We start from the raw sequence: 14,974 nt of genomic DNA, 5'->3' as shown, positions 1-14,974 counted from the left end.
CCTTTCTTCATTATTTTAGTGTTTTGACACCCTTATTACGTTACGTACGTATCTTGAAAAAGACATCCCTTATATGTGTTTCTTTGTTCACGCATGGTTTCTACTCGTCGTCTACGTTAACGATGGGACACAGGTATAATGTCCCTTGAGAATATGAATGGGAAACTTGAGACTGATTTTGACCATTGATCCGATCAATCGCAACTATGGAAAGCCAGCAACGTCAACATCTAAAATACATTTTTGTTCAAAATATTTTCTAGAAATGACCTATATTCATATATTTACTGTTTCGTTGATAATTCAGTTTGCTTCTTTTAGTTTTCAAAGGACATTGGGGAAATTTCCAAAAGAAAAAAAATTATGACACTTGGATTTCCATATACTCAAGATTGATCGAATCAATCGTAACTGTTTGTAAGACGGGGCCCAGATCGAAGACTGGGAAGGCGACAATATATTTTGAAAGGAGCAATCAGAGTTGAACTACATATGAATTGATATTAAAGGTCAAGTCCACCTCAGTAAAATGTTGATTTGAATCAATAGAGAAAAATCAGACAAGCACAATGCTGAAAATTTCATCAAAATCGGATGTAAAGTAAGAAAGTATGACATTTCAAAGTTTCGCTTATTTTCAACAAAATAGTTATATGAACGAGCCAGTTACATCCAAATGAGAGAGTTGATGAAGTCACTCACTCACTATTTCTTTTGATTTTTTATTGTTTGAATTATACAATATTTCAATTTTTACGAGTTTGACGATTAGGACCCCCTTGCCTGAAGCACAAAATGTTAAGATAATGGAATTCCACGTGTTCAGGGAGGAATGAAACTTCATTTCACATGACAAAGACGAGAAAATCAAAATATTTCATATTTCAAACAATAAAAAACAAAACAAATAGTGAGTGAATGACATCATCGACTCTCTCATTTGGATGTAGCTGGCTCGTTCATATAACTGTTTTTGTGAAATGAAGCGAAATTTTGAAATGTCATAACCTTCTTATTTTACATCCGATTTTGATGAAATTTTCAGTTTCATGCTTGTTGAATTTTTCTCTTTTTAATAAAATCAAGTTTTTGTTTGGGTGGACTTGTCCTTTAATGAATTTAAACGACCTATGAGCAAACTTACACGACCTATTCCTCTTTTAAATATCATCTTTATTCTCCTCTTTTTTTCACTTCAACTTTTTCACTCCCCTGCAACTCCCCGCCTCGATTGCGTCGCCCCCAATGGGACATTGATTACAAATTAAGTAGGTCATAGTGGATGTTATATAATTGAACAACTGACATTATAAATTATATGTACACAACTACTTTTCCTAACAAGAGTTATATTTTATTCATGAAGTGCTAAATGTTTGAGTTTCCCTCTATGCGCTCAAGGTAAATTTAAACAAATTTGATTACGAAAATAAAAAATCACTAACTGAAAGCTTTAGTAATATGTTGCAAGTCCCGAACTCTAGAGGATGGTTTCAAATGAGACCAATTATGGTCACTGTAACGTAACCTAACAAATAAAACGTTTTCCTATCAAGTTCCTCATGACATCTAGCCAAAACTGCATCCATTCTGGAAACAAGATTTATGACGCTCTCTGAAATCCCAAATCAATGCAGTGTGTGCCCATGTGAGTATATTTTCAGCTGCTCTAGTAGCATTTAAGCATGTACAATTGAAATGTCAACGTTTTCAGCTTCCATATTAGTAAGAAAAAACATTCCTAATGTTCAGATGTTATTTGTCTATTTGTTATTTTCACTGAGGTGAGAGAAGCTGACATTATCCATCAAGGAGCCAGACAATGAATCCACAAAGTCAACATGTTGGTATTAAGGTAGTATTGAAAAAATAAACTGGTTTTAGTTTGGAGGTTGATGCAGGTTTGATCCCGCCGCTGCCACCAGTAATGACGTCACACACAAAACAATCTGAAACTTTATTCATCAAGGAGCCAGACGTTGAATTCCTTAAACGTAGACACCTTTCCATCTGATCGTCCTAAATGGTTTCCATGAGCTATATATACTCGGTCCGCATGTTGATCATGCCACGTCCAATTGAAAAACTGTTTCCCAATCGGGAATTTGTAGTAATCAAAATATTGAATCCCCAAATGTCGTTTATTTTCCTTGAGAATAAAAGACAAAGCGACCTGGTCCGTTTCCACTTTGCCCGTATAGTAGGCCAGTCTTTCGATCCAGTCATAAACCATTTTTATCACAACGGATGTTGATTTCATGTAGAAGAAACACGGGCAAGGGAAACGCGCCATTTTCCCCTGCGCAAGCCAGATGTCGTAGTTATCGTATTCGTCAAGGACCAGCTTCACTGGATCCTTGAACCAGACTGCGTCGATGTCAACGAGAAGAACGTCATATCCTGATTGAAGGATGGAAAGGATGTAGACGGTTCTTCGCCGAATGAGGTGCTGGTATGTGGAGATGTTCTTTGCAAGTTTTCCGGGCAGTGCGAACTGGCTGGATAGGACTGTTCGAAACCGCTGAGTAGTTTTCTCGAAGAAATATCTGGAAGTCATAATAGTAATAATAATAAATGGATAGATGGGATGGGCAGGCTCAATTACCATAGACCTAGAGAGAGACAGCCGTCAGCCTCAAGATTTCTAGCAATATGTAAACTTTTCCGGGACTTTCTGTTTTCTGAGGATTTTTTCCTGGGGGATGATTTTATTATTAATTTCAATTTATGAAGAAATTATCGTTGACATTTAATGTGATCTTTGACGAAAATCCACAGACAAAATAAATGTTGGTTGGTTGTTTAAATCTTTGGAAACATCATAATAGGCACCTGTTATCTAATTGTAGAATACCGCATGATTTGCTTCATTGAAGGTTATGGGTAAACGTAAATATTCATAAGATATTTAATACGTGATGGATTTCCTGCATTCTGGAAGACTTAGGTCGTGACAGTGAAAAAGTTCAGGACTTGGGCTGAACTTTTTCAGAGTAACTGTCGTATTTTACCTGCAAATATATGTATTTTCGAATGCAGCAGTTCACCTAGCCGATCATATGCCACAATCATGTGTTAGTCTTCGTACTGTTTTACAATGTCTTTTCATAATAAATCGAATTGAATGAATGAATATACTACTTTTATAGAAATATGAAATTAATTTGGAAGATTAAAAGTGCTATCCAGGTGACCAGATAATCATCTCGTCGTGTCTCCATCGTGTACAAAAGATGAAATTAAATGACAAGGTCTCGAATCTATTACATGTAGATAAGATGATGAGATGCCATGACCCTGTAATATCTCGTCATTATATCATCCTGTGGGAGAGATAATCAGAAGACAAGGCCACGTCATCTGGGGAGTGTTTCATCAATATTTTTGTTCGATAAGTTGTCAGATCTGACAACTTTCTTTGGTTCTGATTGGCTGAGAGGCATTGTTACTATGGTAACTGTCGGATAAAAAAGGACTTGCCGGATAAAACGTCTGACAAGTTCTTTCATGAAACGCTCCCCAGATCACCCCCTTTTACAGGATGTACACATGACGAGATTCGGGATATCTTCATCTCATCTTTTTTTCTTCGAAGAGGTGTAGACATGACGAAATGAATCTCTGAACATATGGATGGCACCTCCAAGCTTCCATATTTTGGCAAAGGTCCTTTTTAAACCACTACCCTAGAAACTGATGGGTGATGTATGAAGAAGAAGAAGAAGACGAAGAAGAAGAAAAAGGAGAAGATGAGGAGGAGGAAGAAGATAAGAAGGAGGAGGACAAGAAGAATGATTTTTTTAAAGAGAAGTAACAGAATAAAAGTGAAAGAGTCGGAGAAAAACAATGCGAAGGAGACCGATGAGAAAAAGAGGACAAAGAAAAGAAGGTTCAAGTCTGAAAAGCTTCACCGTCGACTTACTTGTGCGTTTCTTCATCTTCTGCCATTAGAAGGACATCGTATGGTAACTTAAGTCGATCGATGCTTGCTCGCCAGTTGTCCGTTAAATCTATAAAGTTTTTATCTGTAGCTGTGAGTATGATGAACGGTGGCGGCTTCTCATATGTGAACTGTTGGCTGTCTGTCCGGAAAACCTGTTGGTACGAAGCCATAGTTTTAGTTATCAATCTACCCGATTGTTTTACTCCCGCCCTTTTTTCCGTTTGATTCCATCTCACATGGTCTAGTATAATCCTTGTTCCCTTCAAACAGACGTTTGGTCTAACAGCCAACTTCAAGACAATTTGCAGTTAGGCTATACCATGTATACCAAAAAGGTCCAGAGGAGGGCTCCGACGATCCTTGACAGTTTTTTAGTATTTCACAATCGACGATAAGAAAGACTCTTCATTAAATCACAAAAATGTTACATTGAAGACAGTTCACATACATTTCAGGGAAGAATAAATCTTTGTTTCATATCATAATATATTAAATATTTAACAATTCATACAAAAAAATACGAAAGTAGTGTTCGAGTGACGTCATCGGTTCTTTCATTTACGTAGCGACCAAATGTGCCTATCCTTAGAACTGTTCCGTGACATTAAGCATGTTAAGCGAAACTTGCTTACATCCAACATGTCCAAGTTTGATTAGATCGCTGATTTTTCTTATCGTTTCTTTCTTTTTATGAAAATCAACTTTTTGTTGGGGTCGTCTGCCTCTTTGATCAAAGTTCTTTCAGCCATGCCCGTGATTTATATTTGATGGTAGAATATTATTTACTGTCACTGAATATTGCATGAAGGTAAGTTTCCCTTCGTTTTTGACACACCCTGACAGATTTCTGGCTGCCTGTGGTGTCTATCTTCATTCTTTGGTGACTTGCTCCAATCATGCCAATTAAAATTGCTCCGGGCTTATTTTCATCTCAGATGTAGGGTTAGGTTTGCAATAGGATTTTATGCTAGGTTTATGGTTAGGTGTAGGATTCGGATAATAGTGTTAAACCCAGGGTTGAAGTTGGTCATTCGGTTGGTGTGTGGAGGTTAGAGTGGAGCAATTGTCACCGGAGCAAATGTCACGGAACCCATCGAAGGTTCGAAGGCCTAATTCACTTCCCATAGACTCGTGTGTTAAAGTGGCACTTAAACAGAATTCATAAAAGATATGGAGGAAATTCGAGGGTTGAATGTTTACTACCAGTGGATAGGATAAATGTCTGACATTCCATATCTTACCAGAAAAGGGTGCCTCGACCGGCTCATTTTAAAAATAAATCAGCATTTATGAAGACTACACCTGACGGGATCAAATTCATCCTTAAGACAGTAAAATGACCCTAATTCTTCCGCCAGTAAAGTATAGTTCCATAGCGGTGATATATCTTTCCAATTTGGAAAAAGATAGTTCAGTAGGTACCCTCCCTAGAATCAGTGTTAGATTGTCAGTCATATTTATTCATTTTTATCAATCAGCAATATCAAATTTAAAAATTGAGCAATTGGGTCGAATGAATATCTTTTGCCTGCCAGTTGTGATTAGGCCCTTGCAACCTTGATTACCTGGAAAAGTCCTGGAAGTACATTCTCCGAGAGGGCTTCTTTGAGTTCCGCCATTTTACTCGGCACGGGTATGATAGGTTCACGGTGTACAAATGACACGTTAAAGCCAAGCTTTCTGAACTTCTTCATAACGTCCTCGTTGTGCGTTGGTCTTTTAAACACGGGTCTCCATTCCGGCTGTGCTGGTTTTTGTCCCTGGGGGCGCTGTTTACCTATCTCTTTCCTTTTTAGCACGATACCTGAAGAGAAAACAATCATAAAAATTGTCGATTTGTTCTTAATTTTGAAAAAAAAAATGAAAAGTGCCTTTCATGTGAATTTCATGCAACAACATTTCTACTAGAAGTTTGCACCAAGCAGTCCCCTTTCCAACTTTGTAATGCAAGAAACGTGGTAAGATCGATCTCTTCGCTCCCTCATTTATGTTTTCGATCATTTTAGTTATCCTTGCGTACCAGATAGGCCTAGTGAATTATACGTACGGCCTTTTCATTTAGATGAGGTTTAAATCAGGAGCATTTATAAAGGCATATGCTTTATATATACATTTTTTTGTAAAGTCTACAACCCTCCTTGGGATGATCAATGATTCGTAGGTGTATGGTACAATCAAAGAATAATCTTATCCTCTTAAAAACGAACTAATGTTTGAGTGAAATGCGTTTTGATGTTTTCTTGAGTCTTACTAAAACGGCATGATGATAAACTACAAGCATGGCCCTGAGAACCGGTGATGCTGGGGGTGCAAGCACCCCAAGATTTTTCCCAGGGGGTGCTGCGTGTATTATTCTCCACAGAGAAAGCACCTCCTGGGATTCTGGTAGGTATTAAAAAATTAAGTCCGTATTTTGTAGTGAAACCCTTTTATTTTTGTGGGTTTTGCTTTTCACCCTGTTGTTGTTATTGCTATCTTGGGTTTTAAGGTGTGTATCATTCAGATATGAATATTTACGCCTGATTATTAATTTGTCAAGACCAAAATAACTTTGGTTTTGTAGTGAAAAATTTTCGTTAGTGTGATTGTGTATTTTTTTTTGCTCGTCAAATTTATCGGGAACAAAATAACCTTCATTTTGTCTATGGACCCCCTCATGCTTTTTTTCTTTTATCTTTGCTTGTCACATTTACTACAGCACCCCCAAGTAAATAAATCGTTCCCAGGGCCCCGAGTCTAAGGAGAATAGTGACCAGGAACCCTACAGCGAAAAACCATATAATCGTCTGATTGACCGTGTGGACTCTCTTCGGATAACCATGATAATCATTGAACCAGTCTTCTAATCGGATTGAAACTGTCAGATCTTCATGGCTGACAATGATGGCACGCATGTCGTCTATTATTATTCAGCTATATCTTCTTAAATCTAAGAGGATTCCCTCAGTTAGTGATGATTGCTCTCCATGAGTATCACCAGGGCCCGGCCGTAACACAAAGCTTAGCAACGATCGTAGAACATTTTTCTACGATTGGTTGCGTTGACTACAATGGTGCCAGGTAAACATGGCAGAGGTAAAAATGGCAGAGGTAAAAATGGCAGAGGTAATAATGGCAGAGGTAATAATGGCAGAGGTAAAAATGGCAAAGGTAAAAATGGCAGAGGTAATAATGGCAGAGGTAATAATGGCAGAGGTAAAAATGGCAAAGGTAAAAATGGCAGAGGTAAAAATGGCAGAGGTAAAAATGGCAGAGGTAAAATTGGCAGAGGTAAAAATGGCAAAGGTAAAAATGGCAGAGGTAAAAATGGCAGAGGTAAAAATGGCAGAGGTAAAAATGGCAGAGGTAAAGATGATAAAGATAGGCTACATTATGATTATCATCCATGACCGGACTCTTGTCGACGAAATGGGCTATAAAAACTGATTAAATATTATGTTGTTTTTCGTCATTTAAGATCTAAACTCAATCATTTTCTTGCCAAAATGATTTCAATTAGTGACTGCATGATGAAAGGATCTTAAGCTCGTAAGCAGAACAACGCTTTACATACAAACCCAACGATTTTTAAAATGTAAACACCAATGTGTGCAGCCACTAACCCTCTGAAACGAACAAGTTCGGGTCTACGTCGAACTACTTTCATAATTTAAACTGGATAAAAAAAAATAACTGAACATTCTGTAATAAAAGTTTTTTTTTAATTTCCATATCATGATGGATCATGATGAATAGATCCGCCAGTGATGTCACTGGCGGATCCATGGGGCACAGCTGGCCCGTCCCCCCCCCATTCAGAGGTAATTATTAAAATCTTAGCAAATATGCTAACTCAAGTAAGCCCCCTTTTTAAAGCGAGACTCTTTTCTGCTTGCTATTTATTTTGTTTACGAGTTAGTAGGCGGAAAACTTTTTTGCATGTCATTTTTCAGGAAAATGTGCCCCCCCCCTTGGAAAATCCTGGATCTGCCACTGATTAATGTGATACGTTAAATGTAAATGATACAATTATTGTTCAGTCTTTATAGAGCAATACCTCAATGCATGCAGCTAGTCCAAGTGGATGCCAGGTTCCCAAAGGGTTTGACGTCATATATGGGAAGCTGCCCCATGACATTTTATGCACTAAAAAATGGAAAATATTTCAGGAGCGTCAGTGAAATGATTTGTCGCTTGATATATACTGAAGATAATTTTTTGGGGGATTTTTCTAGAAAATTACATTTCATTAATATTTTCTATACACCAAATATGGGAAAGCTGCTCGCAAATGACGTCACCATTGAAATATAAAAGTATAGCTTTTTAAATCTTTGATCGATTTCCTAAAACCCTCACCATTATCATGGGTATAGGCCGTAGTTTGTGTGTAGGTTCATTGGGTCTGCTCTTCGGGCAAGAGCGCGGATGTTGAGTGCATCATCGCAAGGTGCACGCTTCTGTGTCAAATTCACGCGAAACGACTAATAACAGGCTACAAAAATCACTCGACCATGCCGCCGCGATGCGAATTCGGTGTGCGGAGATTACGTAACTTTCACCGAAAGTAACGCTAAACCGTCATGACGATTTCGGGTGATTTTACTACACTGATTATCATTTTATTTTTTCTGCTATTCTACAATGACTTTTAACCGAGGTTGAACTTCCCCTGTAATGAATTAAGTACAATTGCGATCAAGAGTGTGCTACAAATTTGAATACTAATACAGCGATTTGACATGAGAAGGCCATCCATGAGAGTCCAGAAAAAATAAGATATTCTAGCCAAAAGATTATCAATTTGGTGCAGACGATATATCTATGATTTTAAGAATGTCACCCTTTTCATTTTTTTTATTTTCTTAAAACCTTTCTTAGTTAATCTATGTAGGGCTTACATGCGGGGGCTTTTTGATTTTTTTTCATGGGGGTTGAAGACTCTTTTTACCTATACCATTATGACCTCTGCCATTTTTACCTCTGCCATTATTACCTCTGCCATTTTTACATCTGCCATAGTTTTACCTTTGCCATTTTTACCTTTGCCATTTTTACCTCTGCCATTATTACCTCTGCCATTTCTACCTCTGCCATTTTTACCTCTGCCATTATTACCTCTGCCATTTTTACCTCTGCCATTTTTACACCGAGCCGACTACAATAGACCAGTTCGTAGTTACTTCATGGGCAATTTTGGTCAAATGACCTTTCATTTCTTTCATCATGATAGGCAGATTTCAAAGCAAGATATTACGTAAGCTTGCCTTACATAGCAGGATGAAGAAATTGAATAGACCAGGTGACTAGAATAGCACACCAATGAACACTTAATGAAGGTATTTGTTGCATTCCTACTTTGAATGCATATCTTAGCATGTTGCACAATGTACTTGACAAACTGTGAAATACCAGTCGTTCGTGGAAGCATTGTTGTTTTTTGTGGATGTAAATGAAAACGACAATTCAAAAGAATATATGAATAATCAAGACATCAAAGTTGGTGCTTATCTCATTAGATTTTAAAGCACCATGTCACTTTAGTACAAATGACCTTCTTCTGATCATGCGTAGAATCTTTTGATCATGCGCAGAAAGGAACTACGAACTGGCTTATTCCCAATCAATCGGAAAATCAAGCGTACGATTAATCGCTATCCTTTGTGTTACGGGCCCCCGTTGTACTTAAAGTAAGCAGGTTTTCGAGTAGGAGCAGGTATGTATATTCTCGCCTTTTTTACATTAAAAAAAAAGACTTTTCAGCTTAGCTCCGTCGCCCCTTGAAATCGACATAATCTTCTCCCTCTGAAACCAGTAACATTATTCATTCACCATATACTCTGTAAACTAGAACAATAAATTTGAAGGTTTAGAATACCATCATCAGCTCGGAAATAGCTAACGCTTAAGCACATTTTTTTAAAAAAAGTTAGATGCTGACTAGCGTACAAATGGGGCGGGGGCACCTTGGGGCACTTGACCCCCCCTCAAGGAAATATTAAAAAGCGTTATAAAAAGTTCTCGACCAAGAACAAAAAAAAATGGAAAGAACAGGAAAGAGAGAGCGATCAAATATAATATTATTTTGTTATTGTTATGTCAAATTTATCACAAAATTTGATTTTTATAGTAAAGCAAAACTTGTTTTCTTCGCTCGCAATTTTCATACATTTTACCCGATACGATTTATTCTGGTCCCTCAAAATTTCTACCTCATTACGCTGCTGATGCTGAAGGGGATAATTTTTTTTAGATGGCATGATGGGGCTGCTCCCTGCTAGCCAAGAACACAACAGTGACATAATTATTGACCAACAGATTGGTTATATCGACCAATCCTTTTTTGAAAGGCAAGTTCACCCTGAAGAAAAGTTTGATGCTAAAATGGATGAAAATATAACAAAAAATATTGAAGATGGTGTAAGGAAAATCCGTTAAAGATTACGAAAGTTATGATTGTAAGTTTTGGATGTGTGTCGTCATAAACGAGCAGCTGCCCCATATGTTATGCAATGTAAAATGCATGAATCTAGTTTTTTAATGTTTCTTGATGACTTGTTTTTGTCTTCGTTTTTATGATCGGATGTGAAATGATTTGTCTATTGATAAACAAAAGTTACAGTGAAACAATTTTTATTTTAGTTTGAGAAAATGACATTTCCTTGATTTTGTTAACATTCATTTTGCTATGAAGGAATTGTGCTCGCATGTGACATCACAAATCAAACATCTAAAATCTTAACTTAACAACTTTTAATTCTGTGACGGATTTTCCCTCAAACCTTAGGCAATATTTCAAAAACATTTTGTTCTGCTGTATTAACAAGAACTTTCTGTCAGGGTTAACTTCCTCTTTGAGTATGAGGAAACTTCCCATTCTCCCAGCCTACCCTGTCTTTTCCTTCCCTTATAGCAATAATAACTAAATCATTTTCTTTTCTGTACTGTCTTAACCAGGTTTCAGTGCACTGTTTTGCTTACTCAGGCTCGTTTGAAGGCTTCCATAGAGAAAGAGTTATGCACCATTATTAGTGCGATGAGTAAGAGTTTTGCACCTAATATCTATTGTGCATTAAGTGTGTAAAATTAAGTGCACTTTTATTAAGTCGCTTTTGATCAACACTCAAATGACTCACTTGGGCTATATACGGTGTGGACATAATAAATACTGCGTTAGTAGGGGGGGGGGGGGGCGTGTGTGTATGTGTGGGTGTATTGGTCTAAAAGTATCTGCAACGTCCCTTCTCCCCCAAAATATAAATCAAATAAATATTAATCAATAAATGAATGAATCATTGGATCACTCAATCATTAATCAATGCATACGGTAGTTAGGAGAATAAATAAATAGATGATAAAATGACAATGAAAAAAAACAGTTGAAATGATATCAAAAAAGTAAATATGCTATAAAATGGAAGATTGTAGTTAATTGCAGTGCTATCAATCTTGTCATAATAGGGATTGGGCTTATTATAAATCGTTAAGTTGAAATCCCCATCAATATTGGGCAAAACGATTTTTTAGAGTATTTTTGTTTCAGATTTCTATTTGGAACAATAAATTTTTGATTATCTTTCGGATTTTTTTTAACTCACCTCCTCTTCCTGAAGATTCAAAGTATCGGGATGACAGGACGACGAGGAGCGCGACTACCATCTGGATGACGACCACGACGACGAACATCCTGACAGTGAGAAGCCTCCCCGGTACGAGGAAGGACGCGATGGACCGCCTGCTACTCATCGTCGATGTCGTAGATCACGAGCTTAAAGTCTGTAGAAGTCAAAAATAAGGAAAGGCATGCCATCATCGTAGTCACTGGATTTTAAGACAGGGGAGTTGCAGGAGGCCGGGGCGTGTCCGCGTGAGTATTTTTTTTTAGTTTAATACTAAGTAGGACTAAGGCATTACGGGGTAAATTCCGCCCTACTCGAAATATCAGTAGCTCACATTGTATTCCTCAGTACGTCCACAGTGGGTGACTTCAAGTTCAGTGTTGACCTTTTGGTGTTGGCTTTAGGTCAATATACACGAGTACAACACCAAACATGAAATGAAGATGGTCCTGAAAAGTCACTCACTAGTTGTTGAGATGTCAATAGTGTGATCTGGATCAATTTTACAAACTCGGAATAGGTTTTGGCGCTAGGGGGAGCAATCCAAATTCAAACACCAACGCCAACACCGGACTTGAAATCACCCATTGTCATGATTGTGGAACACAATTTGCATGAACTTCTGTTTCTGTTTATGGTAACTCCCGTAGGAACTCGGCCGGGCAGCTGGTATATAACCAGTTATTTTCATGGCTGATTTTATAGACGACATCACTTTCGGGCCTTTTCTTTTATCAAAGTGGAGACAATGGCAGAGTTGGGATTCGAACTCACAACCTTGCGAGTCCAATGCTCTAACCACTGGACAACACAACATCTTCTTTATCTTCACACTGTTAACTTTGAATATTTCAACAGTGTGGATCATAATTCCAGCATCAAAGGGAGTGATGAAAAGAAGTAAAAGGAATTAAAAGAAGTGTAAACATTTACAAAATAATGTCTGAGTCGTTTTATCCTTTATTTTACTGTCAAATCGAGGTAGCCCCTATTAACAACAATTAAAAAACACTGCATTCTTATCGATGTGAGCATAGATTCCCATTTACATAATTAGTAGAAGTAAGGGTCCCAGTTGTATTGGCGTGACATACAACTGTACCCTCACCTGTCTAGTAAATATAGGGAAGTATATTTTTCCTAGACTAGTTCCTGAAAGATTTCTTTGTATTTCTCACCTCATTCTTTTAAATACCATTTGACTAAAGGTTTTATTTACACGGAAAGGAAAATTCCTCAACGATCGTCTACTCGTATCCAGGTAATTTTCTCATCATGTACTTCCTGGGGTTTCTAGAACTACTCAAAATTTGTACAAACTTTTTTGTCGAGGACATTCGTTTGAAGAAATCCTGAAGTTATAGGCTTAGAAACCGTATGTATTTTCCTTCATATTGTAGGATCCGGTCCTTTATTTTTCTTCGCATGTCAGGCTTAAAGGAAGCCTCAGTGTTTACTGCAAAAACATTTGAATTGCTTCATGAATAATAATGTTGTTTTCCTTATTGACCCGAACAATTCAATTTGTACGCCATGGAATGTGCTACCAATGGAATAAACAAATAACGATTACATAACCTGAATCAAGTATCATTTTGTATCGAGTTTGGTCTGTAAAAATGTTCCCCATGAAAGTACTCCAGTCTTAGCTTTTGGTATTATTCACTGTAAAAAACATTGTTATAATCACGTTTTTTAAGCCCGTCACTCAAACAAATACTGTTAAAACGTTTTAAACAACTGTCTATACGTTTAAACAACTGTTTAAGCTTTTTAAACAGGTTGTTTAAAAAAAGTACAGAAAAAAGTTTAATCAGCTTGTTGTTAGCCTGTTAGAGTAGTGGCTTAAACAACGTACATTTTTTTACTGTGTTGTTGGGCCTACTTTTTTTTAATAACTGCATTTACTGTGGATAAGATGGACAGTTTTTTATGTCACATGCCCTATTCTTAACAATAAGCGGCGTTTTTGGAATTCACGTGAGTATGCAACAAAGTTTTTGCAAGAGTATCGTATAAGGGAGAAAAGGATACTAGTACATCAAACAGCCATTTTTCGATTGCTCTCCCTACTTATCCCATGTCGTTTTATATCCAATTGATATGCCGCACTTTTCTTAACATATTTATTGACCCTTCCCTTGTGCGCTTTAGTTGGAAAATGAAAAGTAATGAAACCGACTAATTCTCTTTATAATTCTCTATAAAAACAAAACGAAAATGAATGTAGATGAATATACAGTACTTACTTTTGTACTTGCACGAAAGATAAACATAAAGTCATGAGTTATGATCAAAACTATATGATTGTCGATAGTATCAAAGTTATCAATGTAGCCATTGCGATATCATCCATTCATTCCAAATATTTCCGACATATATCTGATGCACGTGTCAAAGATGATGTTATGAGAGCGATCCGTAGGGCGAAGATAGCTTGGCATCCGTCTTTATCGTTGGATGGTATTTTTACCACACAGAGATTAAACTTCGAGTATCATCTAGTGTTTCTTTCGCAAACAGTGTTGGTTTCGTGCATCGAAGGTGAAGATGACATCGTTATTACGAATACTCATTAAAGCAAAATGTTAATCCTTTTTGGACGATTTTCATTGTGAGAAATCCATCTTTCATAACCACCTTCCACATCACGATATCTTGAAGAGTCTGTCCCGCAACGACAAACCGGTACATACATACAGACCCTATGTGTATCACTCAACTCACGCCTCAATGCATAAGCTTACGTTAATCCACATATGGCAGTATCTTGGTCAAAGTACACGTATACATGCGTCTTTAGAATTTTTTTCAGATGAAAGTAATCAATAAAAAGTCAATATTTTGGGAGAAGTCTTCAAAGGGAAGTCTAGGTCTACTGCAGTAGCTGACAAACCTGTTTGTTCCCATCAATAAAACCCACGAGCATACCTGCAATCATTAGAATGTTAGTTTTTCACAACAAAGGCGTAGCTATAGTGGTCAGGGTTGATAATTATATGCTTATATAATTACAGATAAGGATAAAATACGTAATAAGTTTCATCAACGACGAACAGACGTATATTTGATAGGTGGAAAAGTTGGAAGATGGACTAGAAATTCAGATATTTCTTAACTAGTCGTAGGAATGTTTGTCTAAGTAACAATTGAAACAGACGCGATAAAAGTTAAGAATTTAAAAATGTAAGCTACTTAACTCTTTAGGGTCATAATTGCACTTCATACTTATCAACTTTCTAATTGCCTGCTTAAAGCAGGTTTCATTTTCTGTCCATATATCTATAATCATTTTTTGAATTAAATTCTGCTTCTTTGATAATGTGTATCATTATGAAATCAGAAGGAAGAAATTTGAAACTCAACGTTACGTTTCAACTTGATTTTTTTTTGAGAATATGTAATAAATATCTAATGACTATTATCCTAAATA

At 37.0% G+C, this 14,974-nt stretch overlaps 1 protein-coding gene across 1 annotated transcript; it reads right to left on the bottom strand.

Moving 5' to 3' along the window:
- Positions 1-1,119: 1,119 nt before the first annotated feature.
- LOC121417039 (UDP-D-xylose:L-fucose alpha-1,3-D-xylosyltransferase MGP4-like) lies at positions 1,120-14,230 on the bottom strand. The gene is made up of 5 exons (XM_041610594.1): positions 13,791-14,230; positions 11,521-11,698; positions 5,509-5,747; positions 3,923-4,095; positions 1,120-2,546 (listed from the first exon to the last, which is right to left on the bottom strand). Exons 2-5 carry the CDS (start codon positions 11,666-11,668, stop codon positions 1,958-1,960), a joined length of 1,149 nt encoding a protein of 382 aa, XP_041466528.1. The 5' UTR covers positions 11,669-11,698; positions 13,791-14,230; the 3' UTR covers positions 1,120-1,957.
- Positions 14,231-14,974: the final 744 nt, after the last annotated feature.

The sequence above is a fragment of the Lytechinus variegatus genome, chromosome 6 (assembly GCF_018143015.1).
Source record: "Lytechinus variegatus isolate NC3 chromosome 6, Lvar_3.0, whole genome shotgun sequence".
Classification (NCBI taxonomy): Eukaryota; Metazoa; Echinodermata; class Echinoidea; order Temnopleuroida; family Toxopneustidae; genus Lytechinus; species Lytechinus variegatus.
The sequence above is the reverse complement of the archived record's forward strand: the minus strand, read 5'-3'. Positions and strand labels throughout refer to the sequence as shown.

What these genes read in the sequence shown, in the direction of transcription:
- LOC121417039 (XM_041610594.1), bottom strand. Translation starts at nt 11,668, where the DNA reads ATGAGTAGCAGGCGGTCCATCGCGTCCTTCCTCGTACCGGGGAGGCTT. An exon ending in TGAATCTTCAGGAAGAGGAG is followed by an intron (nt 5,748 to 11,520) that starts GTGAGTTAAAAA and finishes TTTTCTCTTCAG; the next exon opens with GTATCGTGCTAAAAAGGAAA. An exon ending in GAAGATGAAGAAACGCACAA is followed by an intron (nt 2,547 to 3,922) that starts GTAAGTCGACGG and finishes TATGACTTCCAG; the next exon opens with ATATTTCTTCGAGAAAACTA.